The sequence below is a fragment of the Aspergillus nidulans genome, chromosome II (genome assembly GCF_000011425.1).
Source record: "Aspergillus nidulans FGSC A4 chromosome II".
Taxonomy (NCBI): domain Eukaryota; kingdom Fungi; phylum Ascomycota; class Eurotiomycetes; order Eurotiales; family Aspergillaceae; genus Aspergillus; species Aspergillus nidulans.
In genome coordinates, this window is record NC_066258.1 from 3,883,227 (window position 1) to 3,908,090 (window position 24,864).

The following is a 24,864-nucleotide window of genomic DNA, read 5'->3' on the forward strand; positions in this document are numbered from 1 at the left end:
ATAAACAGGAATCACTAGTCCTCCCAGCCTATAAACAGTATACAGCATCTGTCAAGCCCTCAGCACGAACATAGGAGAACGAGATACTATACCGGCGTCGGCGTTCCTGTTGCTGTGATCACCGACGAAGACTGCGCAACCTCAACGGCCTGCGGGATTGGCGTCGGTCCAGGCACAACATAATCTGTCAGGACCTGGTAGATGTTGATCAGAATGCCTGGGTCTGTAGGCGAGTAGAGTTCGGGCCCTGGAACACCGGCCGGCTCAGCAGTGCCCGACCCGGTGATCTTCAGATTGAAGCACTGCGGGTACAGTTGTGCCCCGTTCTGGCTACCCGCACCGTGCAGCGCGATGATCTCGTGCCGGAGCACGTAATTTCCCGGCTTGATATCGGCGGGGATCTGGACGAGCCATCCGTTTCCGTTCTCGATCAGCTCATCATCCGCCCAGTAGCCCGGCGGAGAGGAGCCGTCAATCAGGCCGACGCCGGAGATCTTGAAGAACTCGAGGCTGTTCTTGTCGACTGTCTGGCAGTCCCCATTGCAGGGGGCGAGATAGTCCAACACCGGGCCGTGATGTGAGTCAGGCCACGGGATAGGCTGCCACTGGATGTAAATCTTGTCTCCTGCTGCGACAGTGGCGTGCCCGCGGGCTGGGGTTGCCTCCTTATGACAGATAATCGCATCGGTGGAGGCTTCTTCGGGGGTAACGAAGCCGTTGCTCAGATTGGGGGTTTCCCAGCCGACTCCAATGGGTGGAGAGGGGCTGTAGGGGTCTTGGGATGGGAGCCAGCCCCGGTACGAGACGCCGTTGATCACGATGTTGGAGACATACCCGTGGGCGGAGGTGCGGGTGATCGTGCTGAGAAGGGTTAGGAGAAAGGAAGCAGAGCCGGCGCCTTTCATTGTTCTGGCTCAATGTCAATTTGAAGTATGTTTCAGTTGTGGTTATGGAGAAACCCTCCCTGGACATGGCCTCTGATTTATACCTCACTCGTTCCCAGCGATTGTATATCCATTAACGGGATTCCTTGTACATGAAGAATCCATATGCAGTTGAATACCGCTATTATCCTGTTTATGCAGCCGGTATCCGCTGTCGCCATTGTATACATGAGGTGTATGGAGGAATTCCATGGCCAAGGGACTTCATGATCCTTCGCCTTGACCATGATTCGTGCCCAGATATGAAAATCCCGTAAATGCACTGGCCCAGGCCGCCACTGAATGCCCTGAAGAACTGGCATGCAGGACTAGCCTCATTTCCCCACGGAGGCTGATCCTCGATTCCCGGGCCCGTTCTTCAGGACTTCCCGATTGGGAACGGAGATCGTATATCAGGGGCGGAGGACGGACCCGACGACCCCCCTCATACTTTGAAATCCCGCCCAGAGTCCAGTCGAAGTGTCCACCAGGGCCTGGGACATCAGATGATCCATTTTAGTGCTTAAGGTGGGTGCATGTGAGCCGGTTTAATCTGTTTGGTGCCACTGGAATATGAAAAGCAGTAGCAGTCTTGTTGACGCGATAAATGGCGCTATGGTGTTACTCCCAGTTTACAGACTAGTCAGCTAGATAAGTCTTTAACTATGATTTTTACCTAGGCCTGCTGGCGCATGTTCCCCAGTTCTCTGCTCGCAGACGGGCTGACATTCTTGGAGGAAGCCGTAACACTATAACCATGAAAAGTCCATTTGAACGAGCCAGAAACAATAGCTAATGTGCCCGCTACCCTGCCTCCCGCTCCTCCCGCTTATTTTGTCACTGCTCAATCCCGGTGGCGTGTTGCAGAAGGTTGACGGAGAGCATAATAGATGAAGTGCATACTAGCTGCCACGAGTACCAGTGCCGGTCACTCGCGGTATTTTCCTGTTTTGACAAGGCTTTTCCTCCCAGTCTCTGTCTGAACGAAGCACAATTCTAGGCCCTTGGCTGCTACTGTTTGCCATTCCATCTCCGCGACCCAGTTACCTCGCATCCGCGAGAACCTTCGGCCACTCCACTGGACTGGTCTTCGGCTAATATTGGCCCAGCAGAAAGTGTCCGTTGACTGTCTAGGCTATTGGGCGGCAAACTGGCATATTTCCTGGTCGGGGAAGATCGGGGCAAGGTTCAAGTAATTTTTGTCTCCATAGCGGTGGTGTCGTGACCTGTCATTGAACGTGGGCGATCTATATCCAACTGCCCAGACTCTATTTCTGCAGAGGGGACTCCAGCTCAGAAACAACGCCTTCATTCGCGCAACAACACAGCCTGTGCAATTCCTTCCAGTTGGTGTTCAGACTGATGTCTGCGCTGTTGCGTCCACGAACGACCAATGAGAGCCTTGCTCTACGGTACCCGAATGACATACGCATGCATTCTTGTCAAGGGCAAAATGTCAGGGCAAGGGTATATTTTATGCAGCCTGTCAGCTATCTCCACCGTCAACCCTGCCATTATCAGCTCTCCCCACAGCATCCTCGCGAACGTCGGCAAAAGTATCCGGCCTTACTCTTCACATTCTGACTCAATGCAAATCGACGCCCAGCATACTTCGCACCCGGTCTACCAGACCCAGGCTGCGACCGCTTGCTTACCAGCCTCATAATGCAGCTGTTTCAGCACTCTGCGCGACCTATTTGCATGAGAGTCACGGAAAATCCGGTCAATATCGGCGCAGGCTATACACCTTTGGCCGTTCGGGTGACAGTGGGAGTGGATACAGGCTCGTGCAAGTCATCTGCCGGCGCTTTCTCACACGCAGTATCTCCTCTTGATACCCCAGGGGTAATCAGCGTCCTCCTATCGAGTCAAGAAAGCGGCCCCGTTGCTTTCAAAGGCACCCAAGACACCGCGCTGCAGCTGCACCAGTATCTGCTATGTGCTATACCCCTGATAGCGACAAATGGGGTTACGGCACGTTTTGCGCAAGGATGTCCGCTGCTTCAAGCAGGAGAGAGAGATCGACCCTATCGCGTCGTCTCCCGTCCATGTTCGCTGGCTTCCGCCCCTTGCATGACGATCATCCTGGACGGCCCGCAGATCTCTTGACGAGTCCCCTCGGCTTCCGCTACAGTGCTAATCTGCATCCAGATGCCGATCCAAGGTGAGACTCTGCGGATTTGACGTGACCGAGCAGGGGTATCTTCCAACGGGCGCCGCCTCAAAGCCGTACCGCACAGGGTCAACCTGATGCCTTCCCATAGCAACGATTACTGTGTCGGATCTGTAGCATCATGGCCGGAAGCCAACAGCTATGTGTGGATTATGTGGTGATTCGGTTTTGCGCAGCGCACTCTCCTCATTGGCCAAGGCAGAGGCGTCACTGGTCTCTAAATCGGAGCTGCGTCGCCCGATGCGATGAAACCGAAGTTTTTGCTGGCTCGATTGGCGTGAATACAGGAATCTTGGCCTGCGGAAACCATGCAAAAGAAACCAGTCTGTCGCATATATCATCTACGAGTGCGAAATCTCCTCCTCGCATCGGTAAACAAGTCACTAAGCGAATATTATAGCACATAGAAAATTAATATTACTGACATATCTCGTGTTCCTACAGTAACCAGATATTCTAGAGGATTTTTTTATCCTCAACTGGAGCATGCTTCAGTCGTCGCCCAGTTTGCATACGCACTTATTGACCTTTCCTCTCTCTTATGATCGTGGGTCATCCAAAGATCAACCCCATTCAGCCGGTCACAAACAAAACTGATGGTTCTTTACACTGTCTAGAAAATATGATCTACGGCTATCTCAAGAACTCTCACGGACCGGTAGGTGTCTCCCGTACTAGGCTCCACCTTCCAGATAGGGTGCGACATACATTATTGGGAATGCGAACTTTCAACCTGTTCAGTTATTATTCTCTCGTCCCTCACCGGACATTGAGACTCTCAACCGCGCTGTGCCCCAATCATAGTGACGAAGTTCCATGCATCTCTTTCTCCACGATAAGGTCCATATTCAGAGAGAGGAATCAACCTTCAAACAACTCAGTTCACCCTTCGGCGTATTTATCGCAGCCATCAAATAGATTTTATGCTTTTTGGTGGAGCGGCCTACGTTGGCAGAGGGGCCATTTACCCCAACGATTTATCTCGGGCCTGGCAGAGCGCCGTAGACAACACGGTGTGCAAAGCCCGGCATCTTTAGTAGCGTTCTTCATATTACAAGTGCGGAAGTGCCAAGTTCTAGTGTTTAGCCGTAGGGTCCAGGATCAATATCCATGACATATTATCCAATAGGTTGTCCAGCTGGGATGCCTTTGCATTGCAGACTCCCGTGCCAAAGATTGATGATTGGCTAGATGAAAGCACGGAAACGATGCAATATCTGACAACTCAAAAGGTGATTGGTGAGCTCGCGAAAGTCGTTCACTCCGAAGGGATCCGGCACGTACTCTCCAGGCGGTTCATTCTATAAAGGGAGGGTTGGACCTCACTATCTGACAGCCCCAATCAACCTGACAAGCTCACCATGGCCGACCTAACTAAGATCCAAGGTTTCAATCTTATCCAAGAGACCTACAAGCAGGTCGGCGACCATCCAATTCGCGCCGATATTCTCGTGCCGCAGACGACGTACGAGGGGAAAAGACCTATAGTTGCCCGCTTTCACGGTGGTGGACTGGTGCTCGATTCCTGGCTTGATCCTCAATCCAATCCCAAATGCTGACCAGGACTAGGTAATGGGTGACTCTCTATACATGGACTGGTTTCCATACTGGCTGTCCGATCTTGCCCTTGAGCACGAGGCTGTTATTGTCAGCGCCAATTACCGCTTGATGCCTCAAGCAACTGGCTTGGACATCTATGACGACATAAAAGACTTCTGGGCATGGCTACAGTCTCCAGTTGTGGAAGAGATTCTAGCGACGTACACCACACCCACCGAAATCGACCTTGCACACATCCTCGTGACGGGAGAGTCAGCTGGTGGACTGCTGAGCATCAATTCTGCCCTCCAGCTTGCGAATTCAGATTTTGTCGGATTTCCCGTGCGCGCTGCCATTGGCATGTACCCAACTGTAGACATGAACTCCACGGATTTTACTGAGCCTCGTACGACCCCTCCCTTTGGGCAGCATTTCGACGAATCGATCATCAGCGCGATTCTAGACACCGCTCCAGACGGGCCTATCACTTCAACATCCGGTGATTACCTCCCTCTGATGCTGGCCGCGATCGAATACGGGTACCTGGGGGATTGGTACGCGCGAGACTCCCATCACTCTGAAACACTATACCCCGTTCAGCAACTGAAAAAGGGAGTTCAGATCCCCAGAGGAGGTATTACCATCATTCAAGGGCTCAACGATACTGTAGTGCCGCCGCACCATTCAGAGCCCTTTATCACTCGACTAGCTAAGGTAACGGCCGGCCAGCCAGGGAACGACAAGATTCATCTCATTACCCACGACGGTGAGCATGGGTTCGATGGAGACTTGCGGTACAATAAAGAGGCGTGGCTACAGGAGGCATTGAGGCCCGCGGTAGAAGCGTGGCTGGACTGATGCAAAAGCAGCATCCAGCCTACTTTGGCTTCCTTTGCATTCTCAAGTCCTACACTGTTTCCAAAGTCAAAGGTTCTATCAGTCTATTTCGTTTACGAACAGTCTATCATTCTATTTGCTTTATTGAAGTTTTTTTTGTTATTTTGAGGCAGGTACATGCTGCTTTCAGATTCTTGAAACTGAGACGCGGCAGTACCTATGCTTTGGAGCGGTATGTTATATACGGCATCTCGAAACAATAGCCTTGTCATTCAAAAATACTCTAATAGCGTCAGCGTCGCCCAAAGAGGCAAGTTCGGACTTCAACTCCGGACTCCGCCGGAGTCTGACAGAGTGTACCGGCCTTTCGGAAATCAAACCACCGAGCGGGATGGTTATATGACCACCACTATGCCGTCCTTAATCCATTTCTCACCTTCCCACATGCTTTTACTGGTGTGATATTTACCACTACTCAAATCGGCAAAACCATGTCCTCAATCCACATTCCCGGCCTCCTACAACCCGTCATTGCCCTGAACGGATGGACTTTCCTCGTCGAGATCTGGATGTTTGCTACACGTATTCCTGCCGTCGGACACCTGAAGGAATCCTCCGATCCGGCCATCACTAAGGCCGAGCTGAACGAGAAGACGCCGCCCTCTGTGCGCTGGAAGGGCGACAACTACAACAACCTCCTGGAGCAGCCGACGCAGTTCTATGCCGTTGCACTGGCTCTCGCGATTGCCCGCCACGGCGAGGATAATTCTGTCGACCAGGGACTAGCGTGGGCGTATGTTGGGACAAGAATCATGCATAGTCTCATCCAGTGCACGAGCAATATTGTCCCTTTGAGGTTCTGTGTGTTTGCGGTCTCTTCCGGAATTCTGGCTGCGCTGACAGTCAGGGCGGCGGCGGCTGTGTTCTAAAGGGTTCTCTAAGAAACTGCGCTAATGACGGACACATCTGAACACGGGTTTTATTATGGATGATATACTATACAATGCGACTGAGTTAGGGTTCCTATTGCCAGACCAATATGAGACACCGATCAGGGCCGGTCTTGATGGATATGTAATAGTTTGAACTATCTGGGGATTAAAATCACTTTATATTTCGTAAATCGTATCTAAACCATGACTTATTTATGACTGGACAGCCTTCCCTCCTCCATTTCCACCGTCGGTGTAGCGAACTTGCGGATTGCAACGACGCGCCAGAAATACGTCCTTCCTCTACCCAAAGCACAATTGATCTCGCTCGGATGGATCCAGTTCAGAGTGAACACAACAATAAACATCAGCAGCGCGTCAAACACGTAGATGAAAACCTCCTGCTTCATCATGTACGAATCGTAGCCCATGAGGTACTCAACAACGCGAACCACCGAGCGAATCAGGATCAGCACACTCGTGAAGCAGAGGGCCATCATATGTCTACGCCAGATGCTCTGCAGTTCAAGAGAAACCGGCACTCGTTGCCTTGCCATTCGCACCTCGAAGACAGCAGCAGTGAGGACGAAGAAGGCAAAAAAGATGATCTGTACGAACAGACCGCCGACGATAATCTTCTCGCCTGTATCTGCGCTCTTCTCATCCTTGACCATGATTCCAGCGCCTGTCTCGTTAGCTTTGTCCGTATTTAATGGTCAAGAGAACTGTACCTGAGGCCTGCATGAGGAAGGAGAGCACGTCGCCAGCAACAAATATCTTGGTCAAGAACCGCAGTGGTATGATTGAGCATCTCTCTGCATCTAGCATTGCAATAATTCGGCCGAGTGTCATGTATATGCTCGCGGCCAGAAAGGCGGGGGCGATCAAAATGAGAGCGCTCTGCATTACATACGGGCCTTTTGTAAAGTTGGGTGCTTCGGTAGATGAGAGGACACGGCCTATGTACCCAACGGTTTCCACTGGTTGAGTTAGTCCTGCAATGTCCCTGGCAATGGGAAGGCTCTTACATGCACCGCCGATAGCGAAAGGGATCATGAACCAGGTCCGTGTATGGAGCAGTTGGTAGAGGTGTAGGATTGTACAGACGCCGAATAGCCCAGCAAATATGCCTCCAGCTGCCGCTGAGGGAGTGTAATAGTAGAACGTGAATTCCATGGTAAAGTGTCTTTGCAGAGGGTGAGAAGAGGGGTAGAGTTGAGTTGATGCCAAAGTGCCCAGACAGAGCTGGGACGAGCGCAGCTTAAATAAAACTTCGAAGGCTCAATGCTAACATCCCTCTCCAACAAGTATCTGGCTGCAAAAAAATGGTCCTGTAGGCAAATACATTCAATCTCTCGTTCTCGTACCCATAACCCGATCCGGCAGGGCGGCGCCACTCTAGCTTGTGGATCCAACCCTCGCTTTAATTTGGTTGGTACCTTTTTTAGTAGACGGGACGCACTTCGGGTTCGGGTTTCAGGACTTGGACATCCGTCAGTTCGTACTTCGTATGGAGATCCGAGTAGGGTTATGCCTGGGTGGAGTGCTTCTATTCCGATCTGACTTCCCTTGTGCACCTGGTGCCCACCCATCATGAGCGATGCAGCGAATACATAAACGGGACCTGGCCCGTATCTATTGGCCTTTCCAGTCAAATATCTTTCTAACATCTACTCATCATGGGATACCAGTACTATATGTACGATCCGTCCAAGGGCGCAGCAATTCCCTTCGCTGCCCTTTTCGGTCTCACCACAGTTGTGCATATGTGGCAAACGATTCAAAACCGGACATGGTACATGACTCCATTCATTATCGGAGGGATCTGTATGTTTTCCCTTCAATGGGTACAGAAATGAGGGCAGCCACTGATGCTTTCCAGTCGAAGCGATCGGCTACCTCTGCAGGTTCATCAGCGCGACCCAGACCCCCAACTGGACTATGTACCCTTATATCGGGCAAAGCCTGTTGATCCTCCTAGGTCCAGCGCTCTTCGCAGCTTCCGTCTACATGCTACTCGGACGTATCATCCGCACGCTGAACGCCGGTTCACTGTCGCCTATTAGACCGAATTGGCTTACGAAGATCTTCGTGGCGGGTGATGTAATTTCTTTCTTTATGCAGAGCGGCGGTACGTCTATACTCATCACCTTTAGCTTGTCGAAATAACTGCAAGGGCCGAGTATTGACGAGATATCAAGGAGGCGGAATGCAAGCCAGTGCCAAAACCCAAGATCGCGCTGAAATGGGCGAGAATATGATCCTGGGCGGCCTCTTCGTCCAGATTCTCTTCTTCAGCATCTTCATTGTTGTCTCGATCATTTTCCACCGCCGAATGTTGTCGACCCCAATGCACCATATGGGCATAGATGTGCCCTGGAACAAATACCTCAAGATCTTATATCTCGTCAGCTTCCTGATTTTAATCAGATCCTTGTATCGCGTTGCCGAGTACATTCAGGGGAAGGAAGGGGTTCTGCAGAGCAAAGAGGTGTTTATATACGTGTTAGATGCATCTCTCATGCTTGTTTGCTGTGTAATCCTAAACGTTTGGCACCCAAGTAATGTTGTGTCGGGGAAACAGGCGCTGTATAAGCATGCTGAGGATCTGGAGATGCTGACGAATAGTGGGCGGACGAACTTTTGAAATGGATGGCTGGATTTCTTACCTGTATTCTATCATAACTGTTAAGAAACACCATTTATGGACTAAATTCAAGTAGAAAGATGGTTACGGGCGACCTACTTCCGAATCCGCTACGAGTCATATATGTCAGAGCTGCAGGGTGGACTAGAATAACGGCCTAAGGGCTTTGTCTGTTCAAGACTCTAGTGGTTTCAAGCTGTCATGTCAACCATGCTCGATAAACCATAACACTCTCAATTTTTTGCCCGTGACCTATCTTTATAGACTACCTAGTTTATCACTGGCTAGACAACACCAGCTCCTTTTCCGGCTCTGCCAGGCAAGACGCCATACTGCTTGTAGTGCCCCCGCTCACGAATACAGACCCACGAAAGAAACCCAGCTAGAGGACACAAAACAATCGCCAGGATAATTATGATCGCCCCTAACGCACGACTACTGACACTGCGCGACCCCATAGTACCCATGATCGAAATAATGATAAGCGCAAACCAGAAAACCGTGTCGATTATATTTAATACGACGTTGACTTTTGTATTTGCCCATCGTTTCAGGCTCTCGACGTGGGCAGTTAAGACCTGGTAAGCCATGAAGACAGCCGACTTGATGCACTAGTTACTGTTAGGGTTTGGTATTGCAATTGGAGCTGAGAAGACGGGTTACTTACAACCGCAAACCCCCATGTATTCGTTCTGGCCCGAGGAGTGCCACTGTCGGCTACGCGGGCGATGGTGAGGATAAATGTTACCAGGACCAAAGCGCCTATGATGACATGCAGCTTGAGCTTTGTCCGAGGAATGTTCTCTGCAGCGATGTTGAGTCTTGAAAGCATGGTTGAGAAAGGGTAAGACTTGGTGGAAGGTTTGAACAACTTTTCTGTCGTGGTCAGGCAATCTTTAGATACGATCTAGATATCGACGACGAACTGTTTATTTATGTTCTTGACACTCCAAAAAATCAACTGTGCTGCCTATATTCCATTGTTCGCCTATGCATTTGGCCAGGTTTATAATTACACCTAGTTTACAGAGCATTCGCTGAGATTATTCGCATTCGTACCATTGTCCCGATTAGGACAATTATACAACTAGCTTCGGTGGGCCGTGATCGACGGTCGGTTTTTGCCCTTTTTTTCCAGCCAACAGGCTGTGCACTCGTAGCTGGAGTTCTTGGGCCTATGCCTAATAATAGGCGCGGGATACTCAACTAGCGATCGGTTTCGTGGCTAGGGCTTACTATGAAGGTACACCTTCCGAACCTTACATAGCTTATTAAAGGTGAATGTAAAAGAATATCAGGTCGTTGATAAGGGTAGCGCCGATTGGGACAGCATTATACCTTCGCCAAGCACCTCAGAAATAGGCCATTTGATATACGCCTTCCAGTCCTCGTCCAGCAGCTCCAATATATCTTCCAGTACAGATCGACCCCATCCTTGCAAGAAACAGTTCCCGCGTGCTAGATGGAGGAACGCGCAGTAATGGGCGTAGACAACCAGTGCAAACGGGCGTTTCGCTTGCAGGTATTCTAGATACTTTGGAGACACCCTGATTGCCCACCCAACCGGCAATGTCATTGAGTTGGGCTGAGAGAAGGAGTGACCAGAGAGACCCCGCAGCGCCTCAATTACAAGCGTGTACGTTGCGGCGTCGTGGTCTCCAGCATATAAAAACTCTGTGTTCAGATGATCCAGATAGTCCAGGGGTTCTTTGACATGATCTGGAATGGCGACGGACTGATCGCCCGTGCTGAAGAGCGGCGCGAAATTACTCTGTCGAAGGAAGGCAAAAGCTGCTCTTGTGATCTGTTGGACACCACGGCACAGGACGAAGACATTGTTGAGCGCAGCTAGTGAAGGTTTGTCCGAGTCTGAGCCCGAGCCAGCAGCGCTCGTCAGGGCCGAGCCGAATGCATAGGCCACAACCAAGGCGGACAACCCCATCAACGACCGAGCGTTGTCAGGGGTGACATTGTTCAGACCCTCGCGAAGTGCCTGCAGCGCCTGGCCTTTATGCGCCGTGGCGAGACCCAGCCAGAAAGCTTGTTCTTGTCCCTGATTTGAAAGAGCAAGGTGCAACGCTGACACTGCTAGGATACCATGCATAAGGGGCGGTGCCCTGAGCGCTTCGTCAACAAGATTGATCTGCCATACCACTCGGGTCTCTGTGTTGCGGGAGAAGAATTGGCAGGTCTCGTGCTGCCAATTAACAAGCAACCTCAGCTGGGTCATATCCAGCGGCGGATTCAGGAAGGGGGTCTCATGGCTGAACGGTCTATCCAGAAGACGAAAGGGTGTCTCTGGAGTGGCAGAAGAATCTTCTCCCGTCAGATCAGGGGGTGCGACGCGTCTTCTTCCGCGGCGAGGAGCGTTGTCCCCGGCCCAGATGAACGAGGCCTCGGTGACATATTCGCAGTCTTCCTGTCGCTGCCTGCAGTTGGAGCAGACCGGCCGCGCCTCATCGCACTAATATCGTCAGCTTAGCAAGCGCTAGCCTGGGCTGGGTGACGTACCTTCACTCTCCGCTGTTTGCATGCTTTGCAGCCGTGTCTTGATTTGCGATGCGTGCGGCGGAGCGGCATTGCGCAAACTGCTCGGCTTGGAGCATGACCACGTATCCGTTAAGGCGGCGAGTGTCTTGAGGGGAGCAACGGATACGGTTACGGCATATACTGCACAAGCCTTCTAGGCAACCATGGCGTGCTGTTGAGGAAGCTTGTTGGGGAAATTTCTAAAGCGCCAAGCGTGTCCTATGCACGGGCCTTGGTTTAGTCAGGGTTCTCAAGAAGGCAGTCTGTACGAATACGAGTCTGTGTGCTCAAGGAAGTATTAACACCCAGCTAACCACAAAAAATAGATAGAAAAATAGTTTACCGAGGATGGGTACATGACCTAACGATACGAGCTGGTCGGTTCTAGGGCAGTTGCCTATGAATTCTGGGCAAATACCTATAGTACACGGCCAAAATTATGTCTACGAATATTATATATATTCGTATTGACGAGTAACTTCAGTGGCAATCCAATAACATATACAACGAATTGCGGATTTCTAGACGGTATCAATCATCCAGTGCACGGTATACTAGACTACCCGCGATGAACTGAACTCGATCTACCTAATACGGCGTGCTTCCGTCTTAGGTACTGCACAGCGGCTATCAATACGTCCCAGACTCAAATCGTTAAAGCACAGGAAATGCTTATGTTAAATGGGCCAAGCACTGCACTAAAGGCTCTCCCGGACTGCTCCAGCCGCGGGCTCGGAAAAGTACCGAAGCGACTTAGAACCATCAGAGTTAACCGAGAGTACAAATACTGCCTCATTTTGAATAGAAAAGAGTAACAACTTCCGAGAGAAAATGGCACTGAAGGATAAAGGTGCTTGCTCAACTGTGTAGCCAGCACCTATGGGAAAGGCATAGAGGTTATTCTACCTTCCCGTCGGACTGGGGACCATGCATTATGCCTGGTCCGTAGAAAGGTTATTGCCCATTGTACTCAGGGATAAATCGATAAGCGATCAAGATGAACACGACTAAGCTTCAGATCAAACCAGTCTGGCTAATCAGGCAGCCAAAAACCAAAAAGGAAACGCCCGATGGGGGGCTCGAACCCCCGACATTGGGATCACCGGCAAATTAAGGCGGTAAAAGTCCCACGCTCTAGCCAACTGAGCTAACCGGGCAACTTTGATGTTAGAGTGCAATTATACGGTGTATATATACCTCAAATTATAACTGAGCCAGCCACTACATTTTAGTGCGGCACCGGCGGAATATGGTGGCAAGAGCCGCCGCACTACCGATTGGATTACTTGGCTCATGCTATCATGTAGTGGTATCACACCTCCATGTTGAGTGACCTCGGACTTTACTTTGTGAATCTGAATGCTCTAATGGTTCTAGCGGAGGAGTAAAACCTCTCCCGCGTATTCGAAAAGCGGAAGAATTTTCAGATTTGATCATGGACACGCTGTACTGCGTATCCAGCCTGCTTGTGCAACTCGGGAAGACGAACTGGACTGACCAGGGTGGTCCGGTTGAAGTCTAAATCTTCAAATATCAACTCTCAAGAATAAGGCCTTCAGAGAAGTGCCTCAACAAAAGTAGGACAAAGTAGTCGGAAGATTGCTTCGAACCAGGATCGATTGACCTTAAGTCTTACGTATTGCATGTCTTGAGCACTACACACAGTCGGCGTTTCTGATTCGAGTCCTGATACCTTCGGCTTATGGGCCTTGATCAGATAAGACATGGGTTTAAAAGACGGGAATGCCGTCGCTCGATGATGAACTTGACAAATGACAGCAGTAATGTCAACCATGTTATCATTTCAGCTAATGGAAAGGGAAGTCGAATATATATCCATGCACTGCTTGTTCATCAAGCCATAAGAGATGAACGAAGTAAGCACAAAGTTATATGCATAAATTTCGGCGCACAATTTGGCATCGTGGACGGTGTATGGACTTTACGCACTGTAGCTGATCGCCTGACCAAGTGGGCGCGCTTAATCGAGTATTAGGTGGCTATATATAACTGGTCATTGAATAGCCGAAAATTAGTGCTACGAAAAGAACGGAACAAAAAAAAGGTTTCGCCCGATGGGGGGCTCGAACCCCCGACATTGGGATACCAGCAGAATAAAGCGGTAAAAGTCCCACGCTCTAGCCAACTGAGCTAACCGGGCAAGCGATGGCAAATTATGCAACCATTTGCCTTGATATCGGATATCAATAGACAGGTAATATATCCCCTGCCGTACATTTACGAAACCTATGCAATCGCATCTGCGACAATACTTTGGAGGAAAGACGAAGGAGGGCCCCATCTGTGAATTCATCATCCTATCTTCTGTTTCAAGCTGGCGTATCATGTATCCCAAAAGGCGCGAATGCAAACCCAAGGTACACGCCGACTGTTTCTCCTACTACAATTTAATCGATGCCACAGTATGTGTAGGCTAGCCCATCGGGGCCGTTTTGGGGCTCCACACGGTGTACCTTAAATACAACACTTACTTCGACAGAGGATCAGCAGGAGTCTGCTTCGACGCTTCGACGCTTAGGAACCAACTAGGTGTCTACTGACGTCTAGTTGTTCTATCAAGAGCAGCTACAGCATTCTAGACACTTATGCAATCGTGTGGTGTGGTCGACAATTTTAGGACAAAGAGATCTCGACCTGATTGGACTATCGAGCAGCTACAGGGGATGAACAGGGAATGGTTATGATAATGAGCTGATTGCGGAATGAAGCCGGTCTCTTTCTTCCATAGTTTCGTTTCCATGTGCATATAGCGATCCCACTGCACAGGGCGAAACGCGGTCAGTATTAAAGTAAAGGCAATCTGGACCTTCAAGAGAGATTGAGTGCGGCAACAGACACCGCTATGGAAGAAGCGGAACCGAACTTCTGTATGTATATGCCCATTGAGGATATACATCACCCTGGACGGGAGATATCATAACCCGGAACATGAACGTCGACCGCATCAATAGGGTGGTTGTAAAGAAAATAATTGGCAGGGATAATGATATACAGATAACCTAGAAGAGCCTCACCTCATGCCAAAGCTCCCTGGTGCAAAGCTTGACACTTTACGACTTTGCAGTCGCTGATACGCAGGCCATACAAACGGCTCGGAGAATAACCGAAGCGTGCCGACTATCGGATCTATCCGAGACTATCTACGGAGGAGCCCGCGAAGAACGTCAAAGTCCAACGTAGCGTCCAGCTGCTATTTCGCCTCTTCATCAATCCGCCATGCTTGCTTCTCACACTGTACGCAGAGCATCGAAGATCGGACCGAGCCGTCATGCTCGTACCTTAACCAACGCCCCGACCGTCGCCGTTCTGTACCAGGCCATTGAACCGCCCGTCATCAATGGCGTCAGAAAGCCTAGAAAACCGGGTGGTAAGCAGTAATTCGGACAAAACTTTCATAGATATACTGAAAGAGAGTAGGCTACCAAGATTCTGGAGCAGATATCGTCTATACCCTCCAGCAGAAAGGCATCCAGGTGATCAAGGCGGATCCTTCAGCCCCTGTATCCTCCAACGAGGGCTGGACATTTCCCGACACAGAAGAGGGCATCTACTCTGCTGTCCATCAGGGTGCCACGCATCTCTGGGCGAACACTATCTTATTCAGTTCTCATCCCCTTCAGACGTCGGCCAGGTTGACGCCGCTCGCCGACAAGATCTACGTAGTCGGCCAGCCGCCCGGTTTGGTGGAGAATTTCGACGACAAGGCGTACTTGAACGGGAAACTAGCCCAGATTGGTGGATTCACCTTGCCAAAGTCCTGGCTGGCCACTTCGGAAAATATACAACAGCTCGTTCAACAAGTCGACCGGTATCCGATCGTTGGGAAGCCCGTTCGTGGACGCGGAAGCCATGGGGTCAAGGTGTGCCGTGACAAACAGCAGTTGCTGCAGCATACAAAGACCCTTCTTGCCGAGTCGCCGCTCGTAATGTTGGAAGAGTTCCTCGCAGGCGAGGAGGCTACCATCACCGTCATGCCCCCGACACCCTCTGATCCGCACCATTGGAGCACGGTCCCAGTAAATCGGTTCAACCACGACGATGGTATTGCGCCTTACAACGGCGTGGTGGCCGTCACTGCCAACTCGAGAGTTGTGACAGAGGAGGAGCTCAAAGACCCAGCGTACGGCAAGATAATGCGCCAATGTGAGAAGGTCGCGCAGTTGATAGGAGCTACGGCACCGATCCGAGTCGACGTTCGCCGGTTCAGTCCTGGGTCCGATTTTGCGCTTTTTGACATCAACATGAAGCCAGTAAGTAGCTTACTTTTTCACCGACAATTAGAGGTCTAACGGAAGTAGAACATGACTGGGCCTGGCCGTCCAGGGCGCGAGGATCAAGCCAGCTTAACGGCCATTGCGGCTTCGGCTATGGGTTGGGACTATGGGACATTACTTGAGAATATTCTCGAAGGCGCGCAGCCACTGAGTGTCTTTCGGAATTACAGCAATCCTTTCTAGGTAGGAGAAGATTTCTTTACGCAGCGAAGCCTCCAAAATCCTCGTTTCCCATTGGTCTCTGTTTGGCCATGCTGAAAAAGTGGTGTACTGAAGTGGTAAGGCTATAAAACGCTGTTTAACATGTAGATCTCTTAAAGTTAGATTGTTTATCACCCATAATCTATCTATGATCTCTCAATTTCAAAAGCCATGTCCCCTGTTGGCTATCCTGACCAATAATATATGAAACCGTAATGGTAGATGAAACGTACCGTCCAATACCTATGCAGCCTGTGCGTCTAACCACCCTTCCCCAATAAACAGACTTAACACCTGAGCGTATAGACCTCTCTTCCCCTCGAATCAGTTCCCTTATACTCGACTGCCCTTCCATTATCCGCGATAACCCTCCTTGTATCACCATTATGCAGAATGATATCCAGGTCATTCCAGGCTGGCACAAATCCGCTGCTCTCGTCCTTGGTAAACCCCACAATCACCCGATCTTCCGTTGATTCATACCGAATCGTATACTTGGAAACCTTCTGCTCGACTGAGATCCCGTCGTCTTCCATCCAACTAGTGGTGAAGACGGTCCCATGTGACGTTGAGCGCGGAGGGAAGATCTCCACCCCGCGGTAGTCGTCCAGCTCGGTGATAGCGAGTGAGGCCGCCGTCTCGTCGCCGGGAACGCGAGTCTGGACGGACTTGCCGACGGGGATTGCGCCGCCTATCTTGGCGAGAAGGGCAATACTTTCCTTCCATTTAGAGGGGACCTCAACCCATTGTCCGGAGGCATAGTACGTGTACGGGGCGTTCATGTTGACAAAGCCATAGTCAAACTCGTCCCCTGCCTTGCGAGGGAGGTACACCTTGGCGACATTGACGCCCGGCTCGTAAACACCCCCGACGAGGATGGTCTCGCCAAACCAGAACTGTTCCTCGCCACGCTTGAGCTTCTTGCTCCATACCTCGGGATCAGATTCATATCCCCAGCCGACCCAGCGTTGGGGCGGAGAGGCGTAGAAATGGCTCTCCAAGCCAAGGTTATAGATATAGGGCAGGATCTCATAACGCCGCTTTATGGTGGCACGGACCTGAGGTGTCACTTCGGGGTACATCCAGGGTTCTATGACTTCTCCGACCTCGTTGTTATTGGGGGATGTCTTGAAGCAGTTGATTGCGAAGCGCGGGGAGTAGATGCCAAGCTGGATCCAACGAAGTAGGAGCTCAGGCGATGGCTGCGGGCCTTCGAATCCGCCGATATCGTGACCTTCGCACTGTCGACTTGTTAGAGAAGTTTCAGGATGCTCTGGTTGGGGCATAGTGGACTTGCCTGGAGAAGGGACATTGCTGCATTCAGTGACAGCGCGTTGGCTCCCTTCATGCTCTCCCAGCTCGTGACGTTATCGCCGCTCCATGTGCTGGCCGAGTATCGCATCGTACCGGCTGTGGCGCTCCGGGTGAGCACAAAGGGCCGGACGTTGGGTTCGAGGTCACGAAGGGCGTCGTGGGACGCCTTGCCCATAAGCTCAGTGTGCATGGCTCGGCCCCAAAGGCCGACGGTGTTGTTATCAGTCTGCTTCTTCGCTGCCTCGGCGACGGTCGGTTCGTCGAGGGCCAATTGCCAATCGTCATTAGGGAGGGTGTACTCGTTGTTATCGTTCCACATGCCGTCAATGCCAGACCGTTTCAGAAACTGGACACCGTTATACCACCATTTGAAGGCGACAGCGGAGGTAAAATCGACGTGGCATCCATCGCCTCCTGTTCCACCTCCGGCACTCCACAGGCGCATGTAACCAGGCTCTCCCGTTTCTGGATCCTTGAAGAACCCGTTTCCGTCAATGAGTTTCTGGAAGTCCGGGTGCGAGGCGAGCGTGAACGGCTTGATGTTAGTGAGGAGACGGATACCGCGCGAGTGGTACTCTGCAATCCATCTCTCTGGATCTGGGAATCGGTACCTGTTCCAGGTAAATACGGTGCGGACTTTCGGCTCGTGCTCAGCAATCGAGTAGCCTGAACTCATCTGATGTGCGGAGCAGGGGATATCGTGCTCCTTGAGCTTGTCTGCGAACTCCATCAGGGCCTGGTGGGCTGGAGGTTCGTCCATCGCGCTGTACCGGTAACCACCGGAGATGTAACCGTAGGCCCAGCGAGGGACGGCCAGAGGGAAGCCGACCAGCTCGGCGTAGGATCTGACCACTTCCCTTAGCGTCCTACCGACGATGAGGTACTGCTCTAGGCCGCCAAAGTCCTGACGGTAGACTTTGAAGTGGCCCCAGAGACCGTCGACCTCCGAGCCCACGGACCATGTCCCCCTGGCATGTGTGGTCGAGAAGATGGCAACGCACCCGGCGGGCGTCGCCTTGATTAGCAGCGGAATGTGCTTGTAGAGAGGATCGGTGTTGTAGACGTCGTAGCCGAAACTGTCGGTGGCTGAGAGTTGGAAGTGCCTGTTGGTGAGGTCCATAGGGGCAGACTTTTCACCCAATCCGACGTGAAGTGCCTTTCGGTCGTGCTCGGTGTAGTGGGCGATGCCGTCGCCGTCGATGACATACGAACGTAGGGGGAGGTCGCGGTACAGCGGCTTGCTGTCACCTTTCCATGACAGCGAGACCACCGGGGTGTTCTCCCAGTTGACTGCGGCTTTCACATCTCCAACCTCGATGTCTATTTGCGAAGGACTGCTGCTTGTCGCGACCTCGATGCCGTTCAGGCTAGTTTTTGGCTTCGTGACGCTGGGGTATGGAGGGGGAGGATGGGACGGGGAGGTGAAAGTAACGCGGAAAAGGTTCTCACGAACGGCCTCAAAGGAGAAGTCAAAGGAGCGTCCTTTCGTACCTTCAGAGTGAAGGAAGACCGCAGGACTCGATTCCTGGGCCTGCGTTTGTTGGTAGCCCTTGGGGCAGTACTCTTTCTGCGGCATGGTGGTTGAATTGAAGCAGAACAATGCTGGTGCCAATGGCCGGTCAAATTGACGCGACAACGAAGCCGTATTTGAATTATAGCTGCGACAGCTCCTCCTCATTCTATGAGGGGCACACTGAGGGGCTTGCACTGGCAAATAGGGTGGCTGCTCCATCGGGACTCGGGGGACATTTCCGACCTATACAGCTCGAAGTCATCACACGATGGTCGGTCGAGACGGCCGAAGACCGAAACTAGTGCCAAGGTGTTTTCCATGGGACCAGTCATTGAAGAATCATGAATGGGCTCGGAGATGGTCCGTTGGCCTTGTATTTGCTGGTTGGCTCTGTCTAGCTCTTTGCTAGCCCTCGTTAGCTTCCGGTCCGTCGTCTGCTAGACCCGTCTCAACCAGCCGACGTTTCTCCATGTGCTATTCGAGCTTAATGGCCTTATAGCCATCGGCCTTTGTCTCCTTCGCCCGACTGTGGGATTGCCATTTCCCCGCGGGGTGCCCCAGGTTCATCTTTTGGCTGGCCTGGCTGGTATACTGCCATCCACACCCCCGGGCCTCACATAAAACTCGCCTCCCCCCAGTGCCGCTGTCGACCCGGTATTGATCGCCAGGATATGTATCTTCCTGACCTGTACCTCAACGGCTGACTTGGGCCTTTATTTTATTTTATTTTAATTTTTTTTCTCTACCCCTGAGATATCATCTTCATTCTACTGACAATCTCCATCTCTAAGCTTGGTTGATTTACACTTGTCACTGCTTTGAGCATATCCTACAAGGAGGGAATCACCATGACGGACCCAGTGCCTCCCTCAAAGCCCAGTCAGGATGAACGCATCGAAGTTGCTCCGTCTCCAACACCGGCTCAAGCCCCTGTGCCTGTTCATCCGCCTTACCAGCACCCCCAAGACGGGCACAAAGTTAGGGCTCTCGAGCTGATCGAAGACATTGGACACTCGACTATCCTTACTCCCGAGAACAACAAACGCGTCCTTCGCCGTATCGACTTGCGACTGCTGCCCATTCTCCTGGGCATCTACTTCCTCCAGCAGCTCGACAAATCGACTCTCTCCTACGGCTCCGTCTTCGGTCTCATTGAAGATGCCAACCTCCATGGTCAGCAATACTCCTGGCTGGGCTCGAGCATCTACCTTGTTCAGCTGATTGCTCAGCCGGCCATCGCGTATATCCTCGTCAAGATCCGCTTGGGCAAGTTCCTTGCTGTTATGGTCTTCTTCTGGGGGATCTCACTGGCGTGCATGACCCCGGCCAGGTCCTTCGGGGGGCTGTTGGCTTGTCGGATCTTTCTGGGGTTGTTTGAATCCGGGATTCGTGAGTCATCACTATCATCTTTTCCGCACTGGTATCGAAAGACTGATTCTTGTAGCCCCTGCATTTATCGCCATTACTCAGATGTGGTATCGCCGTCGGGAACAGCCAATGCGGCTTAGTTCGTGGTATGCTATGAATGGCGTCGTTAACATGGTGAGTCTTTGCTGGAACTCTATACTCTGGGCCATAGGCACTAACGAGAATACAAACAGTTTGGCAGTCTCATCGCCTTCGGCCTCGGTCATATCCACTCTAGCCTCGCGCCTTACCAGATCATCTTCCTCTTCTTTGGACTTGTTACGATCGCCTTTGCCTTCATCGTCTTGTGAGGACAAGCCCTCCTCTTACATTGCCTGCTCTAATATGGTCGTGATTGCTATAGATTCTTCCTCCCCGACTCGCCGATGCAATCCAAATTTCTCAACGAAGAGGACAAACTGCTAGCAATCGAGCGGCTCCGGATGAACCAACAAGGCATTGAGACTCACGAATGGAAATGGGCCCATGTCAGAGAAGCATTCCTCGACCTCAAGTCCTTCTTCTGGTTCGCGTTGATGTTCTCAATCTCGTGCGTTGCACCCTTTTCGCCTATACGGAAACTGTTCTAATACGGGTGTGCAGGATCCCCAGCGGCGGCATCACCACTTTCGGACCACTGATCATTGAGTCGTTCGGTTTCGACCAGCTCAAGACCATGCTCTTCAACATGCCGTTCGGGGCGATCCAGCTCATTGCAACTCTGGGTGGCGCATGGCTCGCGACCAGATACAAGACCAAGGGAGGTGTTATCGCGCTCCTCTGCCTCCCTGCTATCGCTGGCTGTGTGATGTTGCTGGAGATTCCCCGCGGCGACGCTCACAAAGGGCCGCTGCTTGCGGGCTATTATATCGTAAGCATGTCCCTTCATTGTGGTTGAAAGGTGCTAACAGTGCTAGATATCTGTTTACCCCGGCATTAGTAGGTTTAGTCGAATCTGTTCATGGATGATACATTAACAGCAACAGCACCGATGATCTACTCCTGGGCTGCCGGAAATACAGCCGGTGAGACGAAGAAGAAGGTCATCAACGGTATCTTGCTGGTTGGCCAGTGCGCCGGTAATGTATGTGCCCAGACAGTAGATCACTAGAGTGAAGTTAAGTCAGAGCAGAACAGAGCTAACCGCAGCAGGTCGTTGGCCCTAACCTCTATACCACCGATGAAGCTCCTGGGTACAGACGTGGTCTCCTTTCCAAGTAAGGCAACTCGAACCTATCTCTGTTCTGTATCTGATGTGGAAATAGTCTCGCCATGTTCTGTGTCCTCGTTCTACTCTGCGTGTGAGTCTATCCCTACTCCCCCTCCCTCGTGTAGCAATAACTGAACGTCTAGTCTCAACTTGATATACATCTTCTACCTCAATAAACGGCAGGAAAAGAGACGTGTGGCTATGGGCAAGCCCGCGAAGATCGTCGATCGCTCAATGCAGATTGTCGGTGAGACCGACATCGACAGCAAGGACGATGTCAGTCAGAGGGTGGACGATAATGCGTTCAAGGATCTGACAGATTTTGAGAATGAGGACTTTGTCTATGTATATTAGGGTAGCGTACCGTAAGGCTCATGGCGATAGCACGTGGGACGGTCTGTGTCTGCATGTACTCTCAGTAGTGGAATACGAACTGCACATTCTTCCATTCAGACCAATCAGATGTATAAGGAATACCTGATAAATATTCCAGCCCATCCCCACACTTGCAACATACGAAGACCAAGGAAAGTGTCTTCCCCACAGTCCAAAGCCACTAAATCCTTCTGCTTCTAGCCGAGCCGGGGATGTTCCGACGCCTTCCAGACTCTTTTACTTAGGCACGCCGCAAGCGTCCGTAGACTCCTCAAGAACCAGGATCTCCTAGTATTTCAAGTTTAAATCCCATGGGCTCGCACCAAGATGTCCGAAGATTCCTATCTTGTGGCGCCTCCACCGTCCATGAAGCGCATCCCTGTAAGCCGCCTCTACCCCTCGTTCGTCGTCGATCAACCCACTAACAGCACAGCAGAAAGCATGCAGCGCGTGCCGCCAGTCCAAGGTTAGCCCGTTCTGGCTGTGACGTTAGCAATATGCAGCTGTCTAAGGTAATCTGCAGGTGAAATGCGACGGCAAGCGCCCGTGTACGCGATGCGAGAAGATCAAGAAGCAGTGTGTTTTCTTTGAGATCCCAAAGGACCCTATAAGCGAGTGAGTTTGATCCTCCTTCCTCCCTTCTTTTCTCTGCCAGGTGGCAATGGATGATGTTGACAAAGTAGGCGGCTCGAGTCTGTCGAGTCCGAAGTCCGTCAGCTGCAGGGGCAGCTCGATGAGATGAAGCAAATGCTTCGTTATTCGCAAGTTCAAAATAGGACGCAGGGTCAGGCCGGGCCAATAACTGGCGCTGAGCAGCCAGGCGATGCCGACCAGCAGAGGTGTCGAGAGAGTTTCTCGACAATCGCTCCGCCGGTCATCACTGAGAGTGCTACCATTCTGGGACAGGACAGTATGCCCTTGCAGCCTCCGGTTCAGGCTCCACAGGGAGAGACGCATCGGCCGGCAAAGAGAAGGCGCTCTGGGTTTGAAGTCAGGGAAGAGCCGATTTCCGATTTCATCAGCAAGGGTCTCATTACGGTGGACTACGCGGTGGACTGTTTTACAGCGTGCGTTCCTAGACCTGATTGAGTGCTTGAAACTAATGCTCAATAGATTCTTCCAAGGCTGTGTATGTGCTACGCTGGGGATATCCCATATAAACTAATGGCTGGCAGGATAGGTATATACCAATCTTCGATCCGAAATACGACACTTTCGAATCAGTGCGGTACCGGAGCAGCATGTTGCTGAATGCCATCTGCACAATCGGGAGCCGCGTGGAGTCAAGTACGTGAGTCGCCAAAGCCCAAGTCACACGCGCTGATTGTGTAGGATCCGGCTCCCAGCTGTCTGAGCTGCTCCAGACAGAGCTCAAGAAATGGATCAACGTGGTGATCCAAAACGAAGCGTTGAATTGTTTGGAGTCTGTTCAAGCGTTGCTGGTGATCGCTTGCTACTCCGCCGAACGCTCCCTGATCCTATCATTTGCGACCCGCATGGCGCTCGATTTGGGCCTCGACGAAGCATTCGAGGAGCTAACACATCGATTGACTATGAAGGATGTGGAGGGAAATCCGGAAAACGCCGGCTTAGTTCAACAGGAAAATGAACTGATGCGCAAGTCTCGAACGTGGTTCGGGCTGCTGGTCCTGGAGCATATGTAGGTGGACTCTCAACCGAAGAAATCCACCGTCTAATTATTCTCAGATTCAGTCTGGATGGTGGTAAACCCCCGGGAATCCGTATGACGGGGAATGCACGGCGATGCCGCAAGTTGCTCCATCAGCCTTCTTCCACCGTCTTGGATCTCAGATTATTCTCACAAGTCGAGGTACGTCGCCGCTCCGTGGAGTGAAGTATGGACTAACCCTCCCAGCTGAACGTGGTTAGAGGTCTGCTGCCCGGTCCACGAACGGAGGAATCATAACTAATAAGGGCCAGTACAAATCAACGAAAACTTAGGCGGCAAAACGCCCATGACCCGTGCTGATATCGCAGCATTCGTGCAGGATGCTAAGCTTGATTTGGATCTTTGGTTTGAGTACGTTAATTCTTGGAACGCGCATGAGCCATCTCTAACAGGCGCAGTGACTGGCAGCGAATAATAGGTACGACCTGTCACAGTACTACCTAAATTCGGGACTGACAAGGCAGAGAACGGTCTTGGCCCAGATGATGAAGAACGAGGGCCGCTCTTGGCTGCTCTTCGCGTCCAAGGTTGCTGGTCTGAGATGATGCTGCATTGCAAGGCGTTGCGGTCGATGGGAGTAGAGAACGTTGCGTTCGTCTTCCAGTTGCCTATACTTTCTGCACAGTACTGATTGCTCAGGGCCATGTCTCCCGTCGAGCGAAAGATCCTATTAATGGCAAAAGCCAGTGCCCGCAAACACCTCAGCCTCATCACGATCGAGCCTGACTCCTACCTCGCCAAGCTCAAATACGCAATGGATTTTGTCTGGGCCAAGTGCGCCTTCTGTTTCCTCCTGCTACTCAAGTTGTCCCGTCTTCTTCCAGAGGGGAAGGAGGAGCACCAGGAACTCCTGACGCACGGGAACCGACTTCTAGACGACCTGACAAAGAGCGTGTCGAACAGTAATGCGATCAGTAACGGCAATGTTTACCTACAGATCCTTCGATTGAGTATTGAAAAGTACGGTCGCACGCTTCAAGAGAGTGGTCTAGGCCTCGAGGGAGAAGCCGCAGATGCGGCTCCGTTCTGGGAGCTTTTTGATGCTCAGACGGAGTTGACGTCTTTCGTGCCGGAACAGTTCGTCCGCGAGTGGGATTTTCCCGGCCTGAACCTGTTCTATTTCCCGACGACATGGCAGGACTTTTTTGCAGATTTTTCGTTGGCTGTCTGATCGTCCGCGCAGCTGAAGCATCGCCGGAAAATAGCAGAAGCCCTATATTCTTAATCCCGAGTCATCTTAAAGCGCAAAACCTAGCAGGGCCACGCGTAGCCCTCTAGG

General features: G+C 51.5%; 10 protein-coding genes across 10 annotated transcripts, besides 1 other annotated feature; 5 read left to right on the forward strand and 5 right to left on the reverse strand.

Moving 5' to 3' along the window:
* Positions 1–24,864: part of a sequence feature (contig 1.59 1..177453(-1)) that runs on past both edges of the window.
* Positions 87–905, reverse strand: ANIA_10419 (lytic polysaccharide monooxygenase auxiliary activity family 9 protein; the record flags this gene model as incomplete). Its single annotated transcript, XM_050611524.1, has 1 exon — positions 87–905. One exon carries the CDS (start codon positions 903–905, stop codon positions 87–89), a length of 819 nt encoding a protein of 272 aa, XP_050467546.1.
* Positions 4,458–6,401, forward strand: ANIA_03510 (uncharacterized protein; the record flags this gene model as incomplete). The annotated part of the gene is made up of 4 exons (XM_656022.1): positions 4,458–4,610; positions 4,666–5,401; positions 5,646–5,704; positions 5,826–6,401. 4 exons carry the CDS (start codon positions 4,458–4,460, stop codon positions 6,399–6,401), a joined length of 1,524 nt encoding a protein of 507 aa, XP_661114.1.
* On the reverse strand, positions 6,614–7,580 carry ANIA_03509 (RTA1 domain-containing protein; the record flags this gene model as incomplete). The annotated part of the gene is made up of 2 exons (XM_656021.1): positions 6,614–7,101; positions 7,136–7,580. The coding sequence occupies 2 exons, from the start codon at positions 7,578–7,580 to the stop codon at positions 6,614–6,616; spliced, it is 933 nt and encodes a 310-aa protein (XP_661113.1).
* Positions 8,084–9,051, forward strand: ANIA_03508 (RTA1 domain-containing protein; the record flags this gene model as incomplete). Its single annotated transcript, XM_656020.1, has 3 exons — positions 8,084–8,231; positions 8,287–8,535; positions 8,606–9,051. The coding sequence occupies 3 exons, from the start codon at positions 8,084–8,086 to the stop codon at positions 9,049–9,051; spliced, it is 843 nt and encodes a 280-aa protein (XP_661112.1).
* Positions 9,329–9,883, reverse strand: ANIA_03507 (uncharacterized protein; the record flags this gene model as incomplete). The annotated part of the gene is made up of 3 exons (XM_656019.1): positions 9,329–9,433; positions 9,495–9,662; positions 9,719–9,883. The coding sequence occupies 3 exons, from the start codon at positions 9,881–9,883 to the stop codon at positions 9,329–9,331; spliced, it is 438 nt and encodes a 145-aa protein (XP_661111.1).
* Positions 10,346–11,641, reverse strand: ANIA_03506 (Zn(II)2Cys6 transcription factor; the record flags this gene model as incomplete). Its single annotated transcript, XM_656018.2, has 2 exons — positions 11,563–11,641; positions 10,346–11,515 (listed from the first exon to the last, which is right to left on the reverse strand). Exons 1-2 carry the CDS (start codon positions 11,629–11,631, stop codon positions 10,346–10,348), a joined length of 1,239 nt encoding a protein of 412 aa, XP_661110.1. The 5' UTR covers positions 11,632–11,641.
* On the forward strand, positions 14,818–16,058 carry ANIA_03505 (uncharacterized protein; the record flags this gene model as incomplete). The annotated part of the gene is made up of 3 exons (XM_656017.1): positions 14,818–14,968; positions 15,019–15,851; positions 15,900–16,058. The coding sequence occupies 3 exons, from the start codon at positions 14,818–14,820 to the stop codon at positions 16,056–16,058; spliced, it is 1,143 nt and encodes a 380-aa protein (XP_661109.1).
* Positions 16,364–18,966, reverse strand: ANIA_03504 (putative alpha-glucosidase; the record flags this gene model as incomplete). The annotated part of the gene is made up of 2 exons (XM_656016.1): positions 16,364–17,373; positions 17,484–18,966. The coding sequence occupies 2 exons, from the start codon at positions 18,964–18,966 to the stop codon at positions 16,364–16,366; spliced, it is 2,493 nt and encodes an 830-aa protein (XP_661108.1).
* ANIA_03503 (putative MFS transporter) lies at positions 19,752–21,874 on the forward strand (the record flags this gene model as incomplete). Its single annotated transcript, XM_656015.1, has 10 exons — positions 19,752–20,292; positions 20,348–20,445; positions 20,505–20,617; positions 20,675–20,860; positions 20,914–21,181; positions 21,228–21,249; positions 21,291–21,394; positions 21,463–21,527; positions 21,576–21,611; positions 21,664–21,874. 10 exons carry the CDS (start codon positions 19,752–19,754, stop codon positions 21,872–21,874), a joined length of 1,644 nt encoding a protein of 547 aa, XP_661107.1.
* On the forward strand, positions 22,223–24,756 carry ANIA_03502 (putative C6 transcription factor; the record flags this gene model as incomplete). Its single annotated transcript, XM_050611525.1, has 9 exons — positions 22,223–22,276; positions 22,332–22,361; positions 22,419–22,510; positions 22,579–22,966; positions 23,071–23,182; positions 23,228–23,555; positions 23,603–23,730; positions 23,837–23,936; positions 24,225–24,756. The coding sequence occupies 9 exons, from the start codon at positions 22,223–22,225 to the stop codon at positions 24,754–24,756; spliced, it is 1,764 nt and encodes a 587-aa protein (XP_050467547.1).